Source organism: Equus caballus, chromosome 1 (assembly GCF_041296265.1).
Source record: "Equus caballus isolate H_3958 breed thoroughbred chromosome 1, TB-T2T, whole genome shotgun sequence".
NCBI lineage: Eukaryota > Metazoa > Chordata > Mammalia > Perissodactyla > Equidae > Equus > Equus caballus.
Window position 1 is genome coordinate 193712602 of NC_091684.1, and position 21353 is coordinate 193733954.

The window sequence follows — 21353 nt, forward strand, 5'->3', positions numbered from 1 at the left end:
CCTTAGACGTTTTTAGGATTAGCTCTCAGAACTGCCTCTTCTTCCCGTTCCTCTCCTCTGCTGCTCGTTCCTTTGAACCTGCCCGTTTTCTAGCATGATAACCTAGTGCCCCAATTAATGATGTAAGAAAATGATTAATGATGGATGTTTGGGGTGTTAGCAGTCTAGATTCTATGAGTTAATATTTTCTGTTTCTGTATTTGAATAAATTGGACAGAAGTAACCCAAAGAGATTATATAAGGATAGTTTATATGTGAAGAATCTTTTAAGCATATTTTAGAATTGAGACTTGAGTGATTTTTTTTCAAGATTTCTTTGTTTAGAAGAAAATACAGTGTAAAAAGTAAAAATAATGTTAAAAATGATTAGTTATGTCAGCATCTCTGATAAATGATGTTAAACTACTTGAAGATAACATGTCCTTTATATATTTTCTCATGAGATTTGTGTAATTATTCAATCATCTCTTGACAGTTATATATAGATTTTATGTTTGTGGACTATTATTGAGCAAATTGTTCCGTTTACTGAGATTTGCTTCCCTTTGTCACTGAACACCTTTGGGGGCTACCTGATGTTTCTGTTAGTTGACCCTAAATTAATTACATTTTTTTCTGACTTGTAATATTCATCCAACATATATTTACTGAACACCCACTCTGTGCTAAGCTGTGTACTCACAGACTCTGGAAAAGATTGATAATTCAAACTGGACATAGGCCCTCGCCCTGTAGAGCTTGTAGTGTGTGGGAGAGAGAATACTGGGTGATGAATCACAGCAGAGGTGGAGGCTAACCTGGAGGAGCACAGATTGCCGTGAGAGGCCTTGGTCTGTGCTCAGGGCTTTTCCTTCACGGCCACCCTCTTGTCGCGTGGGTATCATGCTGTGATTATTTTCTTATATTTGTTTCCCACTCATAACCCTGCCCTGTGTAAACTCCTTAAGGAAGATTTCTTTTCACTCTAGTGCCTAGTCCATACTAGGTATTCTAATTATAAATATTTATTGAATTAATGAACATGTTTGAATAAATAAATTGTAAATTCTTTGTATGAAATCGATTTTTAGTTTTAAAAGACTATGTTTTGATATCCTAAAATACTATATAATAAGTAAGTATTTTTAAATGTGGGTTTTTTTATTTCTTTAGGATTTACAGTGTCATCATCAAATGTACAACAAATTTCCAGTTTTGACTTCACATCTACAAATACCTTATCAGAAGACTCAGTAGTCATTGTTGGAAAAGGTATTTCTGAGTTATTGAGCTTTTTAATCGTATGTGTTCTTCACACATAACCAAGCATGTCAATAAAGAATAGAGTGTGATTCAGGTGTTGAATAGAACTTTGTTTTTAAAAAATTACTGCGGCTGGCCCGGTGGCGCAGCGGTTAAGTGTGCACATTCCACTTGTCGGCAGCCCGGGGTTCACCGGTTCAGATCCCAGGTGCGGACATGGCACTGCTTGGCAAAAGCTATGCTGTGGTAGGCATCCCACATATAAAGTAGAGGAAGATGGGCATGGATGTTAGCTCAGGGCCAGTCTTCCTCAGCAAAAAGAGGAGGATTGGCAGTAGTTAGCTCAGGGCTACTCTTCCTCAAAAATAAATAAATAAATAAATAAAAATTAAAAAAATTAAAAATTGCTAAATTGAAAGGATTAAAAGTAAATGCTTAACTTCACATTTCTATCTCTAATGAAACTACAGTAAATTTATGTCAGTAATTTTCAGAGAGATATATTATGTGATAGCTGCAGTTGAGGTACTTGTAAGACACTTTTAGATGCTAAGAGAGTTTTATGTTGTTTAAATTCAAATGGTAGTCCTTATTTATCAGCTTACTAATCAATATAATTTTATCACCTCCCATACAAAGTCTAGACAAATCAGAATTAACACCTGTCATCTATTTTAGGGGGGTTAGGGGACATTTGAACATATATTTGCAAATATCCTTTAAGACTAGATTGGGGTTTTTTCAGCTTTATTGAGATATAATTGACAAAATTGTAAAATATTTAAGTTGTGTACAACATTGCAATTTGATATGCATAGACATTGTGGAAAGATTCCCCCTATCAAGTTAGTTAACACATCCCAACTAGTTTCTTTTTTAATTGAAAAACTAGAATGTATTGATGGATATTGAAGGTGTGCATCTTATTTTTGGTGAATAGAATACAGTGCTTGGAAAGCTTTCCTACCTTCTTCGCTGGGTAGAGTCTCACTAATTTAAGGCCCTCCTCAGATTGACTCCAACCTACTCTTGCAAACTTATTTTCTGCTATTCCTCTATTTGTTCATGCCCAAGAAAACTATTTACTCACTCCACATACATGCTTTTTACTTGTTCAGCTCTGCTTATATTCATCCCCGTCTCGGGATGTCCTCCCCTCCTTCCTCACTTGTCTATCCAAATCCTTTGTGTCTTCCACTCCCAGCTCAAATCTTTCCTCCTTGAAACCATCTTAAATTAAATACTCAGCTCACACCAACCTTTCCTTCGTGCGAACTCGACATTTACTACATACACTTCTCGTTTGATGTTATCATGAAATGTCTTGTGATACCTCTTATATTATTGTACTCTTAGGGTTTTTATATTTTATGATTATATAACATGTTTTTTTTTTTAACTATATTATTTACTTCTTGAAGGCAAAAGCCTTGTCTTAAACTTTGTTATCTAGAGTGACATCACATAAATACTTAATGACAGTTTGATGTTGGTTGATTTCAGGCGTATTTGCAAGTCCAAATTCAGCACCAGCAACCTGCAGCCAATCAGTGATGTCTTCTGTGGAAAATGGGGATACATTTTCAATTAAACAAAGTATTGAACCACCGTCAGGGATTTTTGGAAGAGCAGTCCAGCAAAGTATTCCATCACATGTTGATGCTGAGAATGAAAAAGATGTAAGGTTATTTGCTAATTATTAGGATAAATTGAAGCCTATGATACATCATTGTTTTGTGTATATCAGATTTGGGGTGGTGAAAGTCTTTTGATTAAAATTTTTGAAGTCTCAGTGTAATTGAAACTTCTGATCCTTAATCATTTAAATAATAGATTATTCTTCTTTCCCACCGAATCTGTTCTCATTCTGGTGTAAAGTATCTCGTGTAGTTTATACTGTACGTGTACTTTATATGTGTGTGTATGTGTGTGTGTGTATGTTCAACAGTTTTCTATGGTACACTCAGGATAACAGTGTCCTCAGGCCCAAATGTAGTTGGATGTTAGCACTGTGTAATTCTAGTCAATTTTAGAATTCCTGAGATAAGGACTAAGAAATGTATAGTTTATTTTATATGTGGACATTTATTGTCTATATAGAGTTGTCTGAGATGAAGATAGTTATTTTAAATGTCAAACTCCCTGAATACTTTCAGATGTTTCAATATTTTCATGCAGATTAAAGTTTCTATTTCAAAATCTACTTTTGACAAGATGAGACAAAAGAAAAAAGAGGAAAAAGAACTTTTTGATATTAAAGATTGTGAAATGAAGGAACAGAATTCCTGGGAACGAGTGAAACAAACAGGAGCTGAGAAGATGGCATCTGAAAGTAAGTGGAATTTGACTTTGGTTGTATTTTTTCAATTGGTAATATTCTAAAGCTATTGTACTGTGGTTTAGCTGAGGGTAATATATGGCTAATTATGGAGTATATTGAACTATAACACTGAAATTTGCAAGACCTGGTAGCTTATGTTATAATAAATATTAATGTTTTCTCATAAAACAGAAATTGATTGTTTTTCTGCTTTCTAGACTTAAATGTTTTTGGAATGAGGTGGGAATATCAAAAACTGAGAGTTCCCCTTTAGAAAACATTGCCTTTAGCCCTCCATTGAATGGAAGGGCCAGTTTAAAAAGGTCACCATCTTTAGTGCTCTCAGTCAGGTCAGTGGCTTGTGTGAATGTGAAGGGTAATGGCACAAGTGCTTGTTAAGCGGAAGAGACCGCATGTGGTTGAGTGCATTTGTGATCAAGCGAGCACTAAAGGTGGGAGTCAGTACAGACCTGGCTTCTTAAGTATCAGCTCTGCCTTTTAATAGCCTTGTGACTGGAAACAGGCCTCAATTTTCTGCCCCTATAAATATCTAAATTATCCCAAAGGTCCAGATTATCTCAAGGATTTCATCCACGCTCCCTGCAGATATTTTTGTTTCACTGAGGAGTGGTGTCCCATTTTATAGCTAAGGTAACGGAGGTCGTAAAGTTGGTTTATATTCGATCATGGTAAAAAAAAAAATCATTGCATTTATCATTTATTCAGCCTACTAGTGACTACTTACGAGGTTCTACACCTGGCCAAAAGTAGGCTTGATGTTTCCTGTGCTGTTTTAAAAATAGTGACTAGGTCTTAGGTATGGTAGCAACTAGGAAAAATCAGAGGTTGAAATGAAAACTTGTGTGAACTATGGTAAACATCTAAGGATTGTTGCTTATTATTTTTGTTTATTATTATTAATCGTTACTAAGGAATAAACTGTGAACTATAATAAATATTCTTAAATTCATGTTAGGTCTGAAGTCTAGGTGTCAATAAAAAAACAAAAAGTATAGAAAAAATAAATATATAAATGTGATCTTGGTCAACATACTTAACCTCTCTCAAAGATAAATATAAAAGAGATTTGAAATAGATAAATGTCTGAGGTTCTTCTAGCTTGTATTTGTTTTATAATACAAGAAGTATAGAGAATTTTTTAAAATTCTCTATTATGAAAACTAATAATTATTGAGAGTATGACTGAAGAGAGATATTGGCCTGCAAAATTACTGGTTAAGCATGGCTCCAAGAACCGGTTAAATGTAGGCGTTTTTGAAGTTTAAGCCTGTTTGTTAGCATTCTCAAAAAATGTCACTATATTATTAATGTCATAAAATCTAAGGGGAGAAAAATCCACACAACTTCTTAACTAAGCCAATAAGAATACTGGCTGCTACTGTTAACGGTGGGACTAGAAGTACAGATAGTAGCAAATAGTACAAATAGTGATAAATCATGAATTCTTAGATATTCATTTTTGCTGGAGGCATCATTTAACTTTGTGATTTTCACCTATAACGTAGGCTTTACCGATTTCATTTTTGAGAAGTATGAAGAGAATGCTTTCTTGAAGTCACCCGTATATTATTTGAACAGAAGACTATGCTTAAAAGATAAATCCCAAAAGTGAGAGTAAGCTTTTAGAAACTATTTCAGCAATTTGGCATTGCCACGGCACTTTGAGTGTAGTTTATAAAAGCATCAGTCTACAACAGAGTAGAAGTTAAAGAAAAAAACTAGGTTTGAGCAACTCTGCTTTAGATTGATAGTCTATATACCTCCTTTTCTAGAATAATATTTTTGTTTTGTTTGACCTTTTTTAGGAGAAAACAGTAAAGATAATTGGTACAACCCCATCATTGAAAATCTGGTGTTTATCTGCATCGCTTCTTAATGAGCTATTCTCTCATGAGAGGGGGGATGGAGTAGATAGAGAGAAGGAATCCTTAAACCTAGCATCAGTTTCTTCATCTGCAGCATAGGAATGATAATAACTATCACATAGGGGAGTTAAATGGTTCAAATGAGATCATGTAAATGCAGCGCTTAGCACAGTGCCAAGCAGGATCTCAATACACAATGGTTAGTAGCACTGTTTTGTATTTGCTGTTCTTTCCATGCTGTGGCAGCAACCCACATATAAAATAGAGGAAGATTGGCACAGCTGTTAGTTCAGGGCCAGTCTTGCTCAAGCAAAAACATAGGAGGATTGGCAACAGATGTTAGCTCAGAGCAAATCTTCCTCAACAACAATAACAACAACAAAAAACTGGTACTAATTTATCACTACAGTAATCTAAAATATTGTGTTTATCTTTTTTGCATACCTCTTCCTAACCAAGAATGTGGTAAATTTCTTGAAAGCAGGAATCCTGTCTTGTTTCTCTTTATATAAAATCAAAGGTGATAGTGGACATAGAGCTAAGTCCTTTCTTTGCCACTCATTGGCATTAAGACCTTGAACAAATTTCATAGCCTCTATAGGACTCAATTATTTTCTCAGCTCAGAATAAAGATTTATCTGTAAAGCATTTATCACAAGATCTGGCACAAAGTATTTAGTAAATCTTAGCTAATATCATTAATACCTTGTTGCCTTCAGATTTTAAATACATCTGAGTATGGAATTAGTATTCAGCATTTTGGGAAATTTCTTATATTTGTGTCTCATGTACTTCATGTAGCATTTTCTTAGAAATAGCATGGTTTCTATAGTCATTTTTAGAGCCTAATATTATCTTTTTGAAAATATCTCTTAACGTAAAAAAAAAAAACTAATAGCGGCCGGCCCCATGGCCAAGTGGTTAAGTTAGTGCGCTCTGCTGCAGGCGGCCCAGTGTTTTGTTGGTTCAAATCCTGGGCGCGGACATGGCACTGCTCATCAAACCACGCTGAGGCAGCGTCCCACATGCCACAACTAGAAGGACCCACAAAGAAGAACATACGACTATGTACCAGGGGGCTTTGGGGAGAAAAAGGAAAAAAATAAAAATCTTAAAAGAAAAAAAAATACTAATCAATCTTTACTTATTTACAAAAGCCATTACTCCTTCTGTTTGATCTTGTTGATCTTTTCCTTTCTGACACCTCCACTGCACAGGTCTTGCCTTGTGCACCCTCACGGCATTACCCTGAGCATTCAATGACAACAATTTGTTTCCTCAACTTCTAGGGCAGTGCCTTTTATGTCTGGAAAATGGTTGGTAAATGTTTGATTGTGGAAGAAATGTTGTTCTTATTACTGTGCATGGTCTTAGGATTTGTAATAGACCATTAATTCTATACCAGTAGCGAAAATTGGTATTTTTAGAATTCTTTATATAGATGCCATGAAGCTTCATTTTCAGTTGTTGGTTATACAGTAAAACAGGTATATATCCACATGTTTTTACAAAATGGGATCATAATGCTTCTTAGTGACTTTTAGCTCTTAAAGCTAGACTTTGTTATATGACTCATGACTGAAAAACCCTTTATATATTTATATTCAATGTAATTTAATGGTTTTTATATAAAAAGTAAAGTTTTAAACAGCTCTGGTATCTGAGTATTACAATTTCATTGGAGACTAAACTAATAGTACTAGTTTCTAAAAGAAATCTTCATAGAACCTGTAGTCAGAATACCATTTGTATCCTTCTGTGTCAGAGTTCTCTGATTCTTTAATAGGTTTTTTTGTTTTAGGTGAATCATCTCCTGGAGCCATTCCACAGTATAAAGAAAGGATGCCTTCTGTCACTCATAGTCCAGAAATAATGGATTCGTCAGAACTACGGCCGTTTTCCAAACCAGAAATAGCACTGACAGAAGCCCTAAGGCTTTTAGCTGATGAGGATTGGTAAGTTCACCATTCTTAACTTAAAACTAAGCTGAGTTCCAAAAGTTTTCTGTAAATTTTTTATTAAAAACCTTGGAACATTGCCTATTAAAATAGTCCTAGAAATGATTATGTTAATTCTTAGGCAGTCTCAGTTTTTTTCAACTTATTAATGTAGCTGAACTCTGGTCCTAAAGTACTGTATTACCAGTTATGATATAACTTATGTATCATAAGGACATAGTTTAGCTTTATTACGGATTACACAAACCTTTTGGTATTGGAACACTGATCTCACCATTTCTCCATGTGTTTCTGTGTGAAGTATATCTGATAACAGTCCTGGCTATATTATCTGTTCCCAGCACAGCTGCAGCAGCCACCCAGACAGCCCAGCCAGTGACTCAAGGGAAGCAAAAAGACACTGCATCCCAGTTACTTCAGCTAGAGCATCCACTGTCCGCCGTTGTCCCATCTCCTCCCCTATGCCTTTGGTATCTCTCTCCATCCCCATTCTACCCCTCATCATTAGTTTTCTCTACTAGATCATATTCATCAACACAAAATTGTGCTATAATATCTGCTATTTTTTAAACACTTTGCCAAACTCCACATCTTCATATTTTTTTCCTCCCCCTTCTTTAGTGGAAGTCCTCAAAAAGGCTGACTCATTCTCTGTACTTTTCCACCTTGTGTTCTCTTCTCGACCTTCTTTATTTGGCTTTCAACCCTCCCACCATGACCACCAGTTCACTAAAACTGAAACACTGATCCTTTTGATAAATCTACAGTGGTCATTTGTTAATTCTCGTCTTACTTAGCCTTTCAGCAACATTTGACACAGTTGACACTCCCTTCTTCTGAATATCCTTTTTTTCATTTTGCCTTGGAAGAATTAGTGTCTTGGTTCTTTTCCTCCTTCAGTACTTTCTGATTCCTTCTTTTCTGTTTGACTTCAAAATTGAGGAGTGCTCCAGAATTCAGTCCACTGGCATTCTCTGTCTATGTGCATTTTATAGATCCAGGCTGGCAGTCTTTTTTGGTAAAGAGCCAGAGAGTAAATAGTTTAGGCTTTGCAGGCACTCTGTCGCAGCTACTCAACTTTGCTGTTGTAGTGTAAAAGCAGCCCTAGGTAGTATGAAAACAAATGAGCATGGCTGTTTTCCAACAAACTTTACTTGTAAAAAAAATCTGATCAGGCCAAATTTGATCTGTGAACTGTAGTTTTCCAACCCCTTCTTAAATGATTTCATTCAGTTCCATAGCTTTAAGTTCCATCCATACTCTGATTTCTCATAAATGTGTGTCTGGATTCATGGTGTCTTCTTGAGTTCTAGACATGTAATCCATCTGCCTACTTGACTTGTCCACTTGGATGCCATAGACACTTTAAATTTAACATGTCCAAAATAGAACTCTGGATCTTCTGCTTCCTGTCGAGATGGGTTAACAGGCATTAGATTTGCCTTCACACCCAAAACAACTAAAGAAATCATACAAAATAGATGAAACAGTGGTTTTCAAAATAATGTTCACCAGGCAATGAAAGATGGTGATCCTGAGAGACAATCCTGAGAGGAAGCAATCGAGGTGAGCCCTACAATTGCCCCGGCTTACCCCCTGCAGAGTCCCCAGGTCACAGCTCAAGGAGGGGAAACCACAGAGAGTCCAGCAGGGATGGAGATGGAGCTGGGAGTTTGGGGGTGCCAACGTAGCTAAAGTTTGCAGGGCAGGATGCCAGAGAGGGGACAGCTTCACAGAGAGCTCCAGAGACCTGCGGAGGATTCTGCTGAAACATTTAGCTGAGTATGAGTAAATTACATGAAGCCAGAGCAAGGACCACTCAGAGAAGTTAAGGGAACAATCCCTGGAGCGCATACGGGGCCAAGAGTACTTCCTGTTCCCAGCAGAGTGGAAAGCCCCGTAATTCACAGGGCTTTGGGTAGAATACCCAGAAGAGTTTTGCTTTGTAGTGTGATGAACTATACCCTAGGCTAAAGACTGGTTTGGTTTTCCCTAACAAAGCATAAAAGCAAGGCCTGAGAGGTTCACACTTTCCGAATAACTTAACTACATCCCAGAACAAAGCTCAAAAATATTTATAGGAACACAAAAATATCTAAGGTAAAATTCACAACGCATAGTATCTAGTAAAAAATTATCAGGCCTGCAAAGGAGCAGGAAAATACAACCCATAGTGAGAAGAAAAAAAAGCAAATAATTGAAACCAGTCCAAAAGTGATACAGATGATAGAATTAGTAGACAAGGACATCATAACTATAGTTAGAATTCTATTCCGTGCATTAAAGAAGCTGGAGGAGAGACATGAACAGAGAATCAGTGAGCTGTAGGACAACATGAAAAATCCCTTTTGCCACATAATGTGACGTGATTGAGGGAAGTGATATCCCATCATATTCACCTTCAAGGGGTGGGGGTTGTACAGGGTATGTGCACAAGGGGGCAGGAGTCATGGGTGCCATCTTAGAATTCTGTCTACCACATCAGGAATAAAGAGGGTCATTTTATAGTGATAAAGCGGTTACTGCATCAAAAGGACAGTAATCCTAAACATTTATTTACCATATAACAGAGCTTCAAAATACATTAAGCAAAAACTGTTAGAACTGCAAGGAGAAATAAACTCACAGTTGTAGTTGGAACTTTAACAGGCCTTTCTCATTAACTGATTGAACTAGTAGAAAGAAAATCAGTGGGGATAGAGAAGACTTGAACACGCTATTGACCAACTTGACCTAACTGACATTTGTAGAACACTCCACCTAAAACAGCAGAATTGACATCCTTTGCAAGCCCACAAGGAACATTTACCAAGAAAGACTATATTCAGAAACGTAAAACAAGTAATTTAAAAGGATTCAGATTATACAAATTTTGTTCTCTGACCACAGTGGAATTAAATTAGAAATTAGGAACAGATACCTGGAAAAGGCTCTAAATATTTGGTAACTAAGTAACACACTTATAAATAACCCATGGATCTAAGAAGAAATCAAGAAGGAAATTGGGAAATATTTTTAATTTAATGAAATTAAGAATGAAAAATATCAAAATTGTGAGATGCAGCTAAATTAGAGGGAAATTTATAGCACTGTAACGCCTGTATTAGAAAAGAAGAAAAGTTTTGTATCAATGACCTCAGCTTTCACCTTAAACTAGAAACAGAAGAGCAAATAAAGCCCAAAATAAGCAAGGAAAGGAAATAATAAAGATCGGAGTAAAAATCAATGAAATAGAAAACAGAAGAACTGTAAAAGAAATCATTGAAAGCAAAAGTGAATTCTTGGAGATTAATAAAATTGATAAACTCTGATCAGACTGATCAAGAACAAAAAGAGAAGAAAGAAATTACCACATCAGAAATAAGAAGAGGAACATCACCACTGATCACACAGCTATTAAATAATAAAGGAATAGGATAAACAGCTAATGCCCATAAATTGGTCAACTTAATGAAATGGACAAACTCCTTGAAAGACACAAACTACCAATATTCACTTAAAAAGAAATAGATAATCTGTATAACCAAAGTCTACTAAGGAAATTGAATTTGAGTTCAAAACTTTCCCACAAAGGAAACTCCAGGCTCGGATGGTTTCACTGGCGAATTACACCAAACATTTAAGGAAGAAATCGATTCTACACAAACTTCCAGAACATTGAAGAGGCTGGAGTACTAACCGTCTCATTCTTTGAGGCCAGTATTACCCTGATACTGAAACCATACACAGACCAGAAAAGAAAACTACAGTCTGATATCCAGTGTATCTCATGAACACACATGCAAAAATCCTTCAAACAGAATTTTCTTATGTCCCCTCCTCCTAATCCCAAATCTGCTTCTCCCTCGGTGTTCACCATCTTAGTTAGTAGCCCTGCCATGAACATTTAGTTGTTCGTACCAAGCCAGTGTTGACTGTTTTCATTTCTTCACGTTCCATCAGTCCCTCTACTTTCACACTGGTTTCCATGCTTGCGTCATTGCCCCCCTCCCACAACAGCCAGAGTGATGCTGTGAAAACATCAGTCAGACCATGGGATTTTCCCACGCAAAACCCTCCAGTGGTTCCCAAGAACACTAGAAAAAAATTGTTTTTACCTGCTTCTCATAGCTTATAAAGTCCTTCATTATCTGTCCCTTGCCTCTTTCTGTAGCCTCATCCCCTACCATGCTCAGCCTTACTTATCCACTCCAGACATCTGGCTGTTTCCTGAACATTCACGTTCCTTTCTACCTCAAGATCTTTGTACTTAATTCTCTGAACATTCTCCCAGTGACTTTCTCTCTCACTTCGCTCAGACATCTGTCAAATGTCACCTCAGAAAACCCTCTCGTGACCGTAACTAAAATAGTGTTCTTTCCCCACCATCTTCCTGTGCTGCTTTATTTTTAATATCCCGTATCCCAACCTGACCTCATACACATATTTTCTTCTCATTGTAGGATCTATGAGAACAGAGACTGTATCTTTTTCAGAGGAACATTTCACATGAACTTGAAAAGAATGTGCGTTCTGCTGTTGTTGGTTATAGTGTTCTTTACGTGTTAAGTAGGTCAGGTTGGTTGACAGTGGCTGATAGTGTTGTTTAAGTTGTCTGTATCCTTACTGAATTCCTGTCTGTCCTATCAATTACTGGGAAAGGGCTTTTGAATCTCCAACTGTAATTGAAGATTTGTGCGTTCCTCCTTAAATTGTTAAGTTGTTTTTTCTGTGGTTTGTTTCCTTTTAGTACTTAGACTTTGTTCAATTAGTTTCCGGCTTGCACATTTCTTTTTTTTTTTTTTTAAAGATTGGCACCTAGGCTAACAACTGTTGCCAATCTTCCTTTTTTTTTTTTTAAGGATTGGCACCTCGGCTAACAACTGTTGCCAATCTTTTTTTTTTTTTTCCTTCTTTATTTCCCAACCCCCCTGCCCCCTGCCAGTACATAGTTGTATATCTTAGTTGCAGGTCCTTCTAGTTGTGGGATGTGGGATGCTGCCTCAACGTGGCCTGACGAGCGGTGCCATGTCCACGCCCAGGATCCGAACCCTGGGCTGCCGCAGCTGAGCGCGTGAACTTAACCACTTGGCCACGGAGCTGCCCCCTCAGCTTGCACATTTCTGAGCTGAGTCTTCCGTAATTATTTTCTTTTTCTCCTGTATGTAATCTGCCTTTTTTCCTATGGCTACTTTTAAGAATATTTCCTTTAACACTCTTTTTAGCAACTTGATCATGATGTTCCGTGTTGTTGTTTTTGTGGTTATTCTCTATAGGATTTACTCTTGGATCTGAGAGTTTATAGTTTTGATCAGATATGGGAAAATGTCAGCCACTATTTCTTGATTTCTTTTTCTGCCTCCCTCTCTCTTGACTCCACTTTCTATTATTTTATGTGTATAGAACTGGATTATTTCTGCATCTAGATTATAGTTGTGGACTCTTTTATGCTTATCCAAAAAGTGAAAATTTTGAACCACACAGCTGTTAAATAGGTTTACTCTTGCCACCTTGGAATCTTAGCTCTTTTTTTCCCATTTTTCCATAACTCAATTCACAGGATTTAAGTGCTTAAAAAAATGACCAGCATCAATAGCACCAACTAAGAAAACTCATCTTGGCTCACATTGTTCAAAACCACGAGATGAAAACCCTCAAGTGTGAAATGTTATATCTAAAGCCTACTTGAATGTCATCCTCTTGTTAGTATCCGCCCACCCTTCATCTGCCTCCTTAGGTCAGATAGTGGAAGAGAAAGGTGGTTTTCTGCTCTTGGATTATATACTCACCAACAAGGCAAAGGCAGTTGCTTTTCTCCTTCATTTTTGTTTTACTGGTTCCCTTACCTTTTGCTTCTGTTCCTTTCCCTTCTCTCTAGAAGGAATATGTCATTCTGACTCAGGGAGAAGTGTTCCTGTTTATTTACAAAGTATGAACTTAGTGTGACGGCCAATAGTGGTTCGGCTCTTAGAAGGTCTTTTGAATCATGAAAGAGAACTATTTGAGCAAAAAAAGCCTTACGTATTTTTTATTTGAGATTATTCCTAAATGATAAGGAAAAGTACGCGAGGTCTCCTCGCTGGCAGTATTCCACACACACAAGAGAAGAGGTCTGACCCCTTGTTCCAGTTGAGCCCGTTTAATAAGTGATTTTGTCCTTTGTTTCTTTTTCCCATAGGGAGAAGAAAATTGAGGGACTGAATTTTATTAGATGCTTAGCTGCTTTTCATTCTGAAATATTGAACACAAAGTTGCATGAAACAAATTTTGCAGTAGTTCAAGAGGTAAACTTATTTTTCAGCTGAGTTAAGAATTGTTTGAATAACAAAGAAAAAATATGCCACATTACTTAACCTTTAAAATAACTCTATTCTAAATGATATGAGTAGGCTTGTGTGTAAAGTAGCTCATGCATTACTTTGTAACATTTAAAAAAAATTATTAAATGTTGATTTTTAGGATATAAGATAATACGGATTAAAGCATGTTACTTTAGTAGTAAATTTGGTGTCAAGTCATTATTACTGATTTTCTTTCAGAATATCAGCAAAATGTACATTTTGGAAATTTTTTTTAGGTGAAAAATTTGCGCTCTGGAGTTTCACGTGCTGCTGTGGTCTGTTTAAGTGATCTTTTCACTTACCTGAAGAAGAACATGGACCAAGAACTAGATAGTACAGTAAAAGTTTTGTTGCACAAAGCTGGGGAATCAAATACATTTATAAGAGAAGACGTTGACAAAGCCTTGAGAGCTATGGTCAGTAATGTAACTCCTGCCCGGGCCGTGGTTTCTCTTATCAACGGAGGACAAAGGTAATGTTCAGATTGATCTTGACAAGTCCTTAAACTAAAAATGCAGTTGTTTGCAATCTGGGGTGTAGAAAAATACAAGCAAATTTCAGTCAAAAAAACAAATAATTCCTATGTGATAAACATCATATTAGGTGCTGAACATACACAGAATAATAGTATTGTTATTCTAATAATGTTACTTAGATCCATAGATCTGGAACTAAATAAGTGTCAGTGATTATTAGTTTTGTTTTGTTTTTTTAACTTCGTGGGGAGAGATAGCTAATGCAAATAATTTGTCATTTTAGCCTCCAAGGATTATTGTTGAGGGTTAGGAGTAGTTTAATCATTTAACTTTAAAGGTGTATCTTTGGAAAATAGTTCATACACCAACTTTGTTTTAATTGACCATGTTTCCTTGTAGCCACTTACACATTGCAGTAAGAAGATGTACAGCCCAGCACTTATCAGATGTGGTGGAATTTATGGAACCAGAGCGTATTTCATCTGGAACAAAGGATATGGCTGACCGTATATTACCAGCTGCTGCTAAATTCGCTCAGGACAGTTCACAAGAAACCAGGTGAATAGCTGCTCATGATATTGGCTGAATCTGTTAGTATAAGGGCTTAAAAGTAGGCAACAAAGGTTAAAGAAGAATGAACATTTCTCTAAATAGACAAGTGGGTTCCTCAGGGATTGGAGCTGGGGGATGGTCTTATGTAACCAACTTTTAAATGATCTTGAGGGAGTGCACAGTGAATTCTCCAGATTTACAGATGATACCACATACTTCTGGGTAGTGAGATGCCGTGTCACAGGGACGAACTGCATGAAAACGGCACAAGACTGAGTGGGCAGACAAGTGGCAGAAGAGCTTCACTGTGGGCAAACGTAAGGTAACGCGTTGAGGGGAAAATGAGGTATTTTCCAAGCAGTCAGGGACAATCAAGGAAACAGGTGCACCTGAGAAATACAGGAAGCAAAATGGATAACATGCTATCTCTTGAAACATGAGATATCTGCACTTAGAAAATTCCATGAATTTCTGATTGCTATACTTGAAGAACAATTTTAGGAAGGTTAAGAACAGTCAGAGAAAGATGACAAAATCTTTAGGATGTGGATAGTACAATACCTGCTTTGGTGACAGAAATTTTGGGTATAGTCAGAAGCCTAGGTTCAATTCCTAGACCCATTCACTGTTTACCCTAAAGCAAGTTACTTAACCTGTGTTAGCCTCAGTTGCCTTGTCTGTAAAATTAGGAAGGTTGGACTAGGTGGTTGATAATGTCCCATACAAAGTCCAAAAATTTACAGCAGTTATATATGAAGAAAGATTAAAAGGGGGGAGAGAGGATCCTGAGTTCATAGAGACAAAAGTAAAGAAGGATATCAAATTTTTAACCTTTTAAGACAAAGTGTCCATTACTTTAGGTAACTGGAGTTAATCTTGTGGAAGTCATTATACCAAAAGCTAATATAGAAAGTCAATGTATTTGTTTTCTATCGCTGTGTAACAAATTACCATGAACATAGTGGCTTAAGGCAACCCAGGTTTCCTTTAGCTTACCACTCTTTAGGTTAGAAGTCTGGCATGGCTCAACTGGGGTCTCTGCTTAGGTTCTCCCAAGGCTGAAATCAAAGCGATGGAGTGCCAGGCTCTTGTCTACAGGCGCTGTAGAAGAATCTGCTTCCAGATTCACTCAGGTGGTTGTCCCAGTTCACTTCCTTGTGGTTATAGGACTGAGGTCCCCATTTCCTTGCTGACTGTCAACCAGGGTCCTCGCTCAGCTCCTTGAGGCCACCCAGATTCCCTCTCATGCAGCCCCCTCCATCTTCAAGCCAGCAAGAGCGTGTTGAAGCCCCCTTGTGCATAGAATCCCTCTGACTTCCTCTTCTGCTACCAACCACAGGAGGCTCTCTGGTTGTAAGGGCTCGTGTGATTGAATTAGGTCCACCCAATAATCTCCCTGTCTAAAAGTCACCTGTACCGTCTAACATAACATAATATAACCCTGGAAGTTGTAGCTCATCATATTCACAAATTGAAGGTTAGAGCAGGACTTCTTTGGGGAACCATTTTAGAAGTTCTGGTGACCACAGTAGCGTTCAAAACGAGTTAGGAGAGTTGGATCGTAGTAGACTAGTTAGGTGCAAAAAAACATTCGTAGTGGTAAATTTGTGTATGTATGTCTTATCCTTTCTTGATGGCTTAGTAATTGTAATCTATTTTGTCATTTCTTAGATTCTTATTTGCAGTTTTAAAATCATAAAATGATTACAACTTTTCAGTTTTAATATTTCTCACATTTTGTTCCTTTTGCTTGTTTACTTGTTTGTTTTAGCCGTCCCCGTATCCTTAGGGCCGATGGTAGACCTACAGTCCTTACCATTCTGGTCTGAAAGTTAGAAGCATCTTTGAAATTATAACTCAAGTAATTTTTATTCTCTGGTATTACCTCCCTTTCTGTAATTTTATTGCATTTAAAGGAGTGTGGTTGATACAGATGATCCTGAGATCATGTTAGACCCTTCCCTGCCAAAGGCCTTGCCTTCTCTGGCTCTTCTAGTCCCATATATTCCAAGTTGCAGGCAAAAGTATACTGTAATTTATTTTAAGGCCAAGCCTCCTTGCAGAATAATAATATGGCATTATTATGAGGCACTATAAGACCCCTCTATCCAAAAATATCTCCAATATGCACTTCCATGATATCTGAAGTTTTACCATTAGAATGATATCTTGGCTTAAGCTATTATCCTAAAAGAATTACTTTAAAATTGATATAACATAAAAAACCTAATTTGGAGAGCATTACACATTCATTAATGTATCAACCAAGATTTCTCAACTAACTTTGGGTGTGTTTTAGGTAGCAGAGAATAGGTTTTTGAAGAATTGGAAGCCAGGTAAGTTTTGGCAGGGAAAGAAGAGAGAGAGGGTCAGAAATATGGAACCTTGGGGCCGGCCTGGTGGCACAGCGGTTAAGTGCGCACATTCCCCTTTGGTGGCCCGGAGTTCGCTGGTTCAGATCCCTGGTGCAGACATGGCACGGCTTGGCAAGCCATGCTGTGGTAGGCGTCCCACATATAAAGTGGAGGAAGATGGGCACGGATGTTAGCTCAGGGCCAATCTTCCTCAGCAAAAAGAGGAGGATTGGCAGCAGATGTTAGCTCAGGGCTAATCTTCCTGAAAAAAAAAAAGAAAAACACAGAACCCGGGAAAGGTTGACTCAAGCCAGAGCATCTGGCCAGTGGGTGAGCTGCAGAGGGTCCCTGGGCAAGAGCGCAGAACGAAGACAGACTCACAGTTCTGCCAAGTGCCAGCCTCAGTACAGACCCGAGGGTGCCTGGAAAATAGAATCAAAGCTTCAGCTCTCCATCTGACACAAAGCTGAAAGATTTGAAGCTACAGTGTTTTGTGAAGGTAGGCGGCAGGAGAGTGCTCTGCGCCAGCCAGTTAGTGTCACTGCGTTTCAGTGGCTTACTTGGGATAGGGATGGTAATCTTGATGCTGACAGGTTTCTTCCTGCTGAAAACTGCATCTGAGGACAGAAACTGAGCTTGTGAAGATAGGTAAAATACTTACATATTTCTCAAATATCCATAGGTATTATGGTCGAAAGATGCTTTTCCTCATGATGTATCATCCTAACTTTGATAAAATGCTTGAAAAGTATGTCCCATCTAAAGATTTGCCATATATTAAGGAATCTGTTAAAAGCTTACGGCAAAAGGTATGTGGAAAAAGTTTGTTTTATAAACAACTTTAAAAGCAAAGTTCATTTGCCCAGGAAAGTAAAGGATAGAAATAATTACTTCTTCAATTATTTCTCTGTTAAGCACTCAGAATTTATCTACAGTAGCATTTTGACAACTACAGGACTAAGTAGACATTCATGGTGTGAGTAAGTGTTTCCTGAGCAGAAGCTTGGTATTTGGTGGAATGTCATGTGACTCGTTAGAGTTACGAGGCTGGGGTTTGAGTCATGTCTCTGAGAATTGGCAACTCTATAATTTTATCACATCATTTCATTTCTTTAACTGGATTTTTTATTTTTATAGGATGAGAATAGTGATGTTTATCATGGTTGGTCCCTGCTTTATTTGCCTTCTATGTTCCATGATCAGAGCTCCTACCACACTGCAGAGCATTGACAGGGAGCTCCTCGAGAGGTGGCCCCATGTCTTATTTATCCTCGAAAATAAGGGGATTCAGAAATGTCTGTGAAATGAGTAACTGAGGGAATATCAAGTGAAATAAAATATGAAAAAAGTCATAAAAAAGTAATCCATTTACATATTATTTTTTACAAATATGTTTAATAATGTGGAATTTTTCTATGGTAATTTATGTTATTCCTCTCTAATAACCTTGGACAGAGGATTCATTTTGAAGGGATAATATGTCGGATTATGGTAGTACACATTTTAGAGCATTTTTTTCTGCCTATTGATCTTAAAGATTTCAGCTTAATTCATATAGTACTTATTAAAACAACTATGCCAACAAATTATCTTATTAAAATGAGGCAGATCATATTTGTGAGGCATTTCAAGTACAAGTATCAGGGAAAAAAAGGAGTTTTAAATAGTTCTTATCATGATATTTATTCTCACACTGGTGTTGCATAGGAATTCGTTGTTTATGTAATGCGTCCATATTTTCTGTATAGGTTTTAAGCTTTAAGAAGAGAAGTTCTAAATTATAACATATTAGTCTTTAAAGTTTTTAAGTTTTACCAAGCAAATATCATTTCTCATTAGTTGGTCACATATATTGTTAATTTACTACTAATTACAGGGTATTTTATGTATCTGATACCCTTTAAAACATAAGCATAGCACATTATTAAAATGCTTTTAATCATGAAAGAGATCGATAATAGCTGCTGTGAAAATTACTGTGTAGGAGTTATTTTACTCCACTGGTTGTAGGACTTTCATTACCCTGCCTTTTTTATATTTACTTACAGGGTTTGGGAGAGATGCCACTAGACACTCCCTCAGCGAAGGGAAGACGGTCTCATACTGGCAGTGTTGGAAATACAAGGTCATCACCGGTTTCTAGAGATGCTTTCAATTCAGCTGAAAGGTGGGATCATCTGACAGTCCACATCATTAGAGAAGCCGCTCCCCAGTAACATAGTCTCATTTGGATATTTTCATGAACGATTTGTGTTTGTTTAAATTTAATGGAGTTTAAAAGTTGATAAGGACTTAGAAAAGTATGAGGTAATTAGATTTAATAAAGCAATTATATATTACAGCAACATGCTTTTATATGCACTAAACATTAGTAAAATTTTAGTGTTACTGAACTTGTCAATATTAGGCCCGTGTTGGAGAACTCTAATTTTTTTTTTGTTTTTGATTTAAAACCTGTACCTTTTTCCCTTCGCTGTAAAAGTAATATGTGATTATGGTTAAAGTAAAAAATGACTACAAACATTAAAAGAAGAATTTAAACAATCACCTGTAATACCACAAACCAGAAGAAAACTATGCTTAAAATTTTTATAAATATAATTGTATATGCAATTGTATAACCTGTTTAAACTATTTAACAGCATTTAACAAGAACAATTAATGAATTGATTATGTAATTTTAAAAAATCTTTCAAAAGTAGTATTATCTCTCTAGTATATTTTTAAATGTATTTTAAACATTGTTTTTAAAACTATATGAGTAGATACATAAGTATCTTTTATATTTTCTGCATTTGTATATGTTTAAAAATATTTTGTAAACTAAAACAATACATTTTATTTATTATTTATTTGTTTTTGGTCAGGAAGATTCGTCCTGAACTAACATTTGTGCCCATCTTCCTCTGTTTTGTATGTGAGATGCCACCACAGCATGGCTTGATGAGTGATGTGTAGGTCTGCACCTGGGATCCGAACCCACAAATCCTGGGCACCCAAAGTAGAGAATGCGGATGTAACCGCTACACCATGAAACAGTAAATTTTTTAAAAAATAAAAATCCATATGAAAATATCTGCTTTGGGACCTTGCTGTTTAGAGTACAGTCCACAGAACAGGCACATTGGCATCACCTGGGAGCTTATTAGCAGGGCAAATCCTGTCCTCCCTCCACGACTGTTGAATGAGAATCTGCCGTTTTTCCACATAAAGATATTGTCACAGGGGCCGGCCCTGTGGTCGAGTGGTTAAGTTTGCACACTCCGCTACGGTCGCCCAGGGTTTCACTGGTTTGGATCCTCAGTGCTGACCTAGCACCATTCATCGAGCCATGCTGAGGCAGTGTCCCACATAGCAGAGTCAGAAGGACCTACAGCTAGAATATGCAACTATGTACTGGGTGGCTTTGGGGAGAAGAAGAAGAAGAAAAAGAAAAAAGTTTGGCAGCAGATGTTAGCTCAGCTGCCAATCTTTAAAAAAAGGAAAGATAATATCACATAAGGCCCTGGATCAGATATTTTGGTCAAAAACCACTTTTACACCCAACCCAAAGAAATGCTTTTTTAACATTTAGAGTATACTGTGTGCCAGGCCTTTTCTAACCAGTTACTTATTTTGTAGATATCTCTCAGTTTGGGTTTCTCTGGTGTTTTCTCACAGTTAGATTGAGGTTCTGCACTTTTGATGAAAAGACCGCACAAGTGAGACTGTGCCCTTCTCGGGCGTCATTTCATGAGGTGCATGGTGTTATTGTGTCTTATTACTGGTGATAGTAACCTTGATCACCTAGGTTAAGGTGGTTTCTCTGCTGCAAAATTATTATTTTTCCATTTGTAAGTAATCGATATCTTGGATACTTTGAGACTGTACAAGTATCCTGTTTGTCATCATATATCTGCCCACTAATTTTAGCAACTATTAATAGATCTTGCCTATAGCAGTTGTGTTTTTTTGTCTAATGATGATCTTTTATTTCCCTTATTCCTTCTACTTTTGTTAGTTGAATTTTTCTGTAAAGAAAACTACCACTTTTCCTCCATGTATTTATTTATTCAAATATTTGTATTACTGTGGACTAATGGATTTTTATTTTATTCTGTGGGTTATAGTCCAATACTATCGTTATTCACTTCTCCGTATTGTTCCAGCTCTAGGAGCTCCCTCAGGTTGGCTGCTGTGCTTACAAACATTTCCTTACTTTCTCACACCACAAGATTCTCCAGGATCGTCATGTATTTTATTTCC

At 37.0% G+C, this 21353-nt stretch overlaps 1 protein-coding gene and 1 long non-coding RNA gene across 5 annotated transcripts in view; one reads left to right on the forward strand and one right to left on the reverse strand.

The window, feature by feature from the left end:
• The window catches only part of TOGARAM1 (TOG array regulator of axonemal microtubules 1), an 84205-nt gene that overhangs the window by 46934 nt on the left and 15918 nt on the right, over positions 1 to 21353 (forward strand). For 2 of the 4 annotated variants that reach the window (XM_014734159.3, XM_023624500.2), the window contains 9 exons: positions 1153 to 1251; positions 2746 to 2921; positions 3421 to 3574; positions 7250 to 7403; positions 13564 to 13669; positions 13963 to 14198; positions 14602 to 14760; positions 17791 to 17917; positions 19157 to 19275. In XM_014734159.3, the coding sequence (XP_014589645.2) occupies positions 1153 to 1251; positions 2746 to 2921; positions 3421 to 3574; positions 7250 to 7403; positions 13564 to 13669; positions 13963 to 14198; positions 14602 to 14760; positions 17791 to 17917; positions 19157 to 19275 (1330 nt within the window). Of the gene's footprint in view, positions 1 to 1152; positions 1252 to 2745; positions 2922 to 3420; positions 3575 to 7234; positions 7404 to 13563; positions 13670 to 13962; positions 14199 to 14601; positions 14761 to 17790; positions 17918 to 19156; positions 19276 to 21353 lie in introns of all 4 variants that reach the window. The other 2 variants (XM_023624493.2, XM_023624508.2) reach the window with 1 other exon arrangement.
• Positions 1973 to 11790, reverse strand: LOC138925224 (uncharacterized). Its single transcript, XR_011441152.1, has 3 exons — positions 11504 to 11790; positions 8200 to 8815; positions 1973 to 2904 (listed from the first exon to the last, which is right to left on the reverse strand). It is a non-coding gene; the product is annotated as an uncharacterized lncRNA (long non-coding RNA).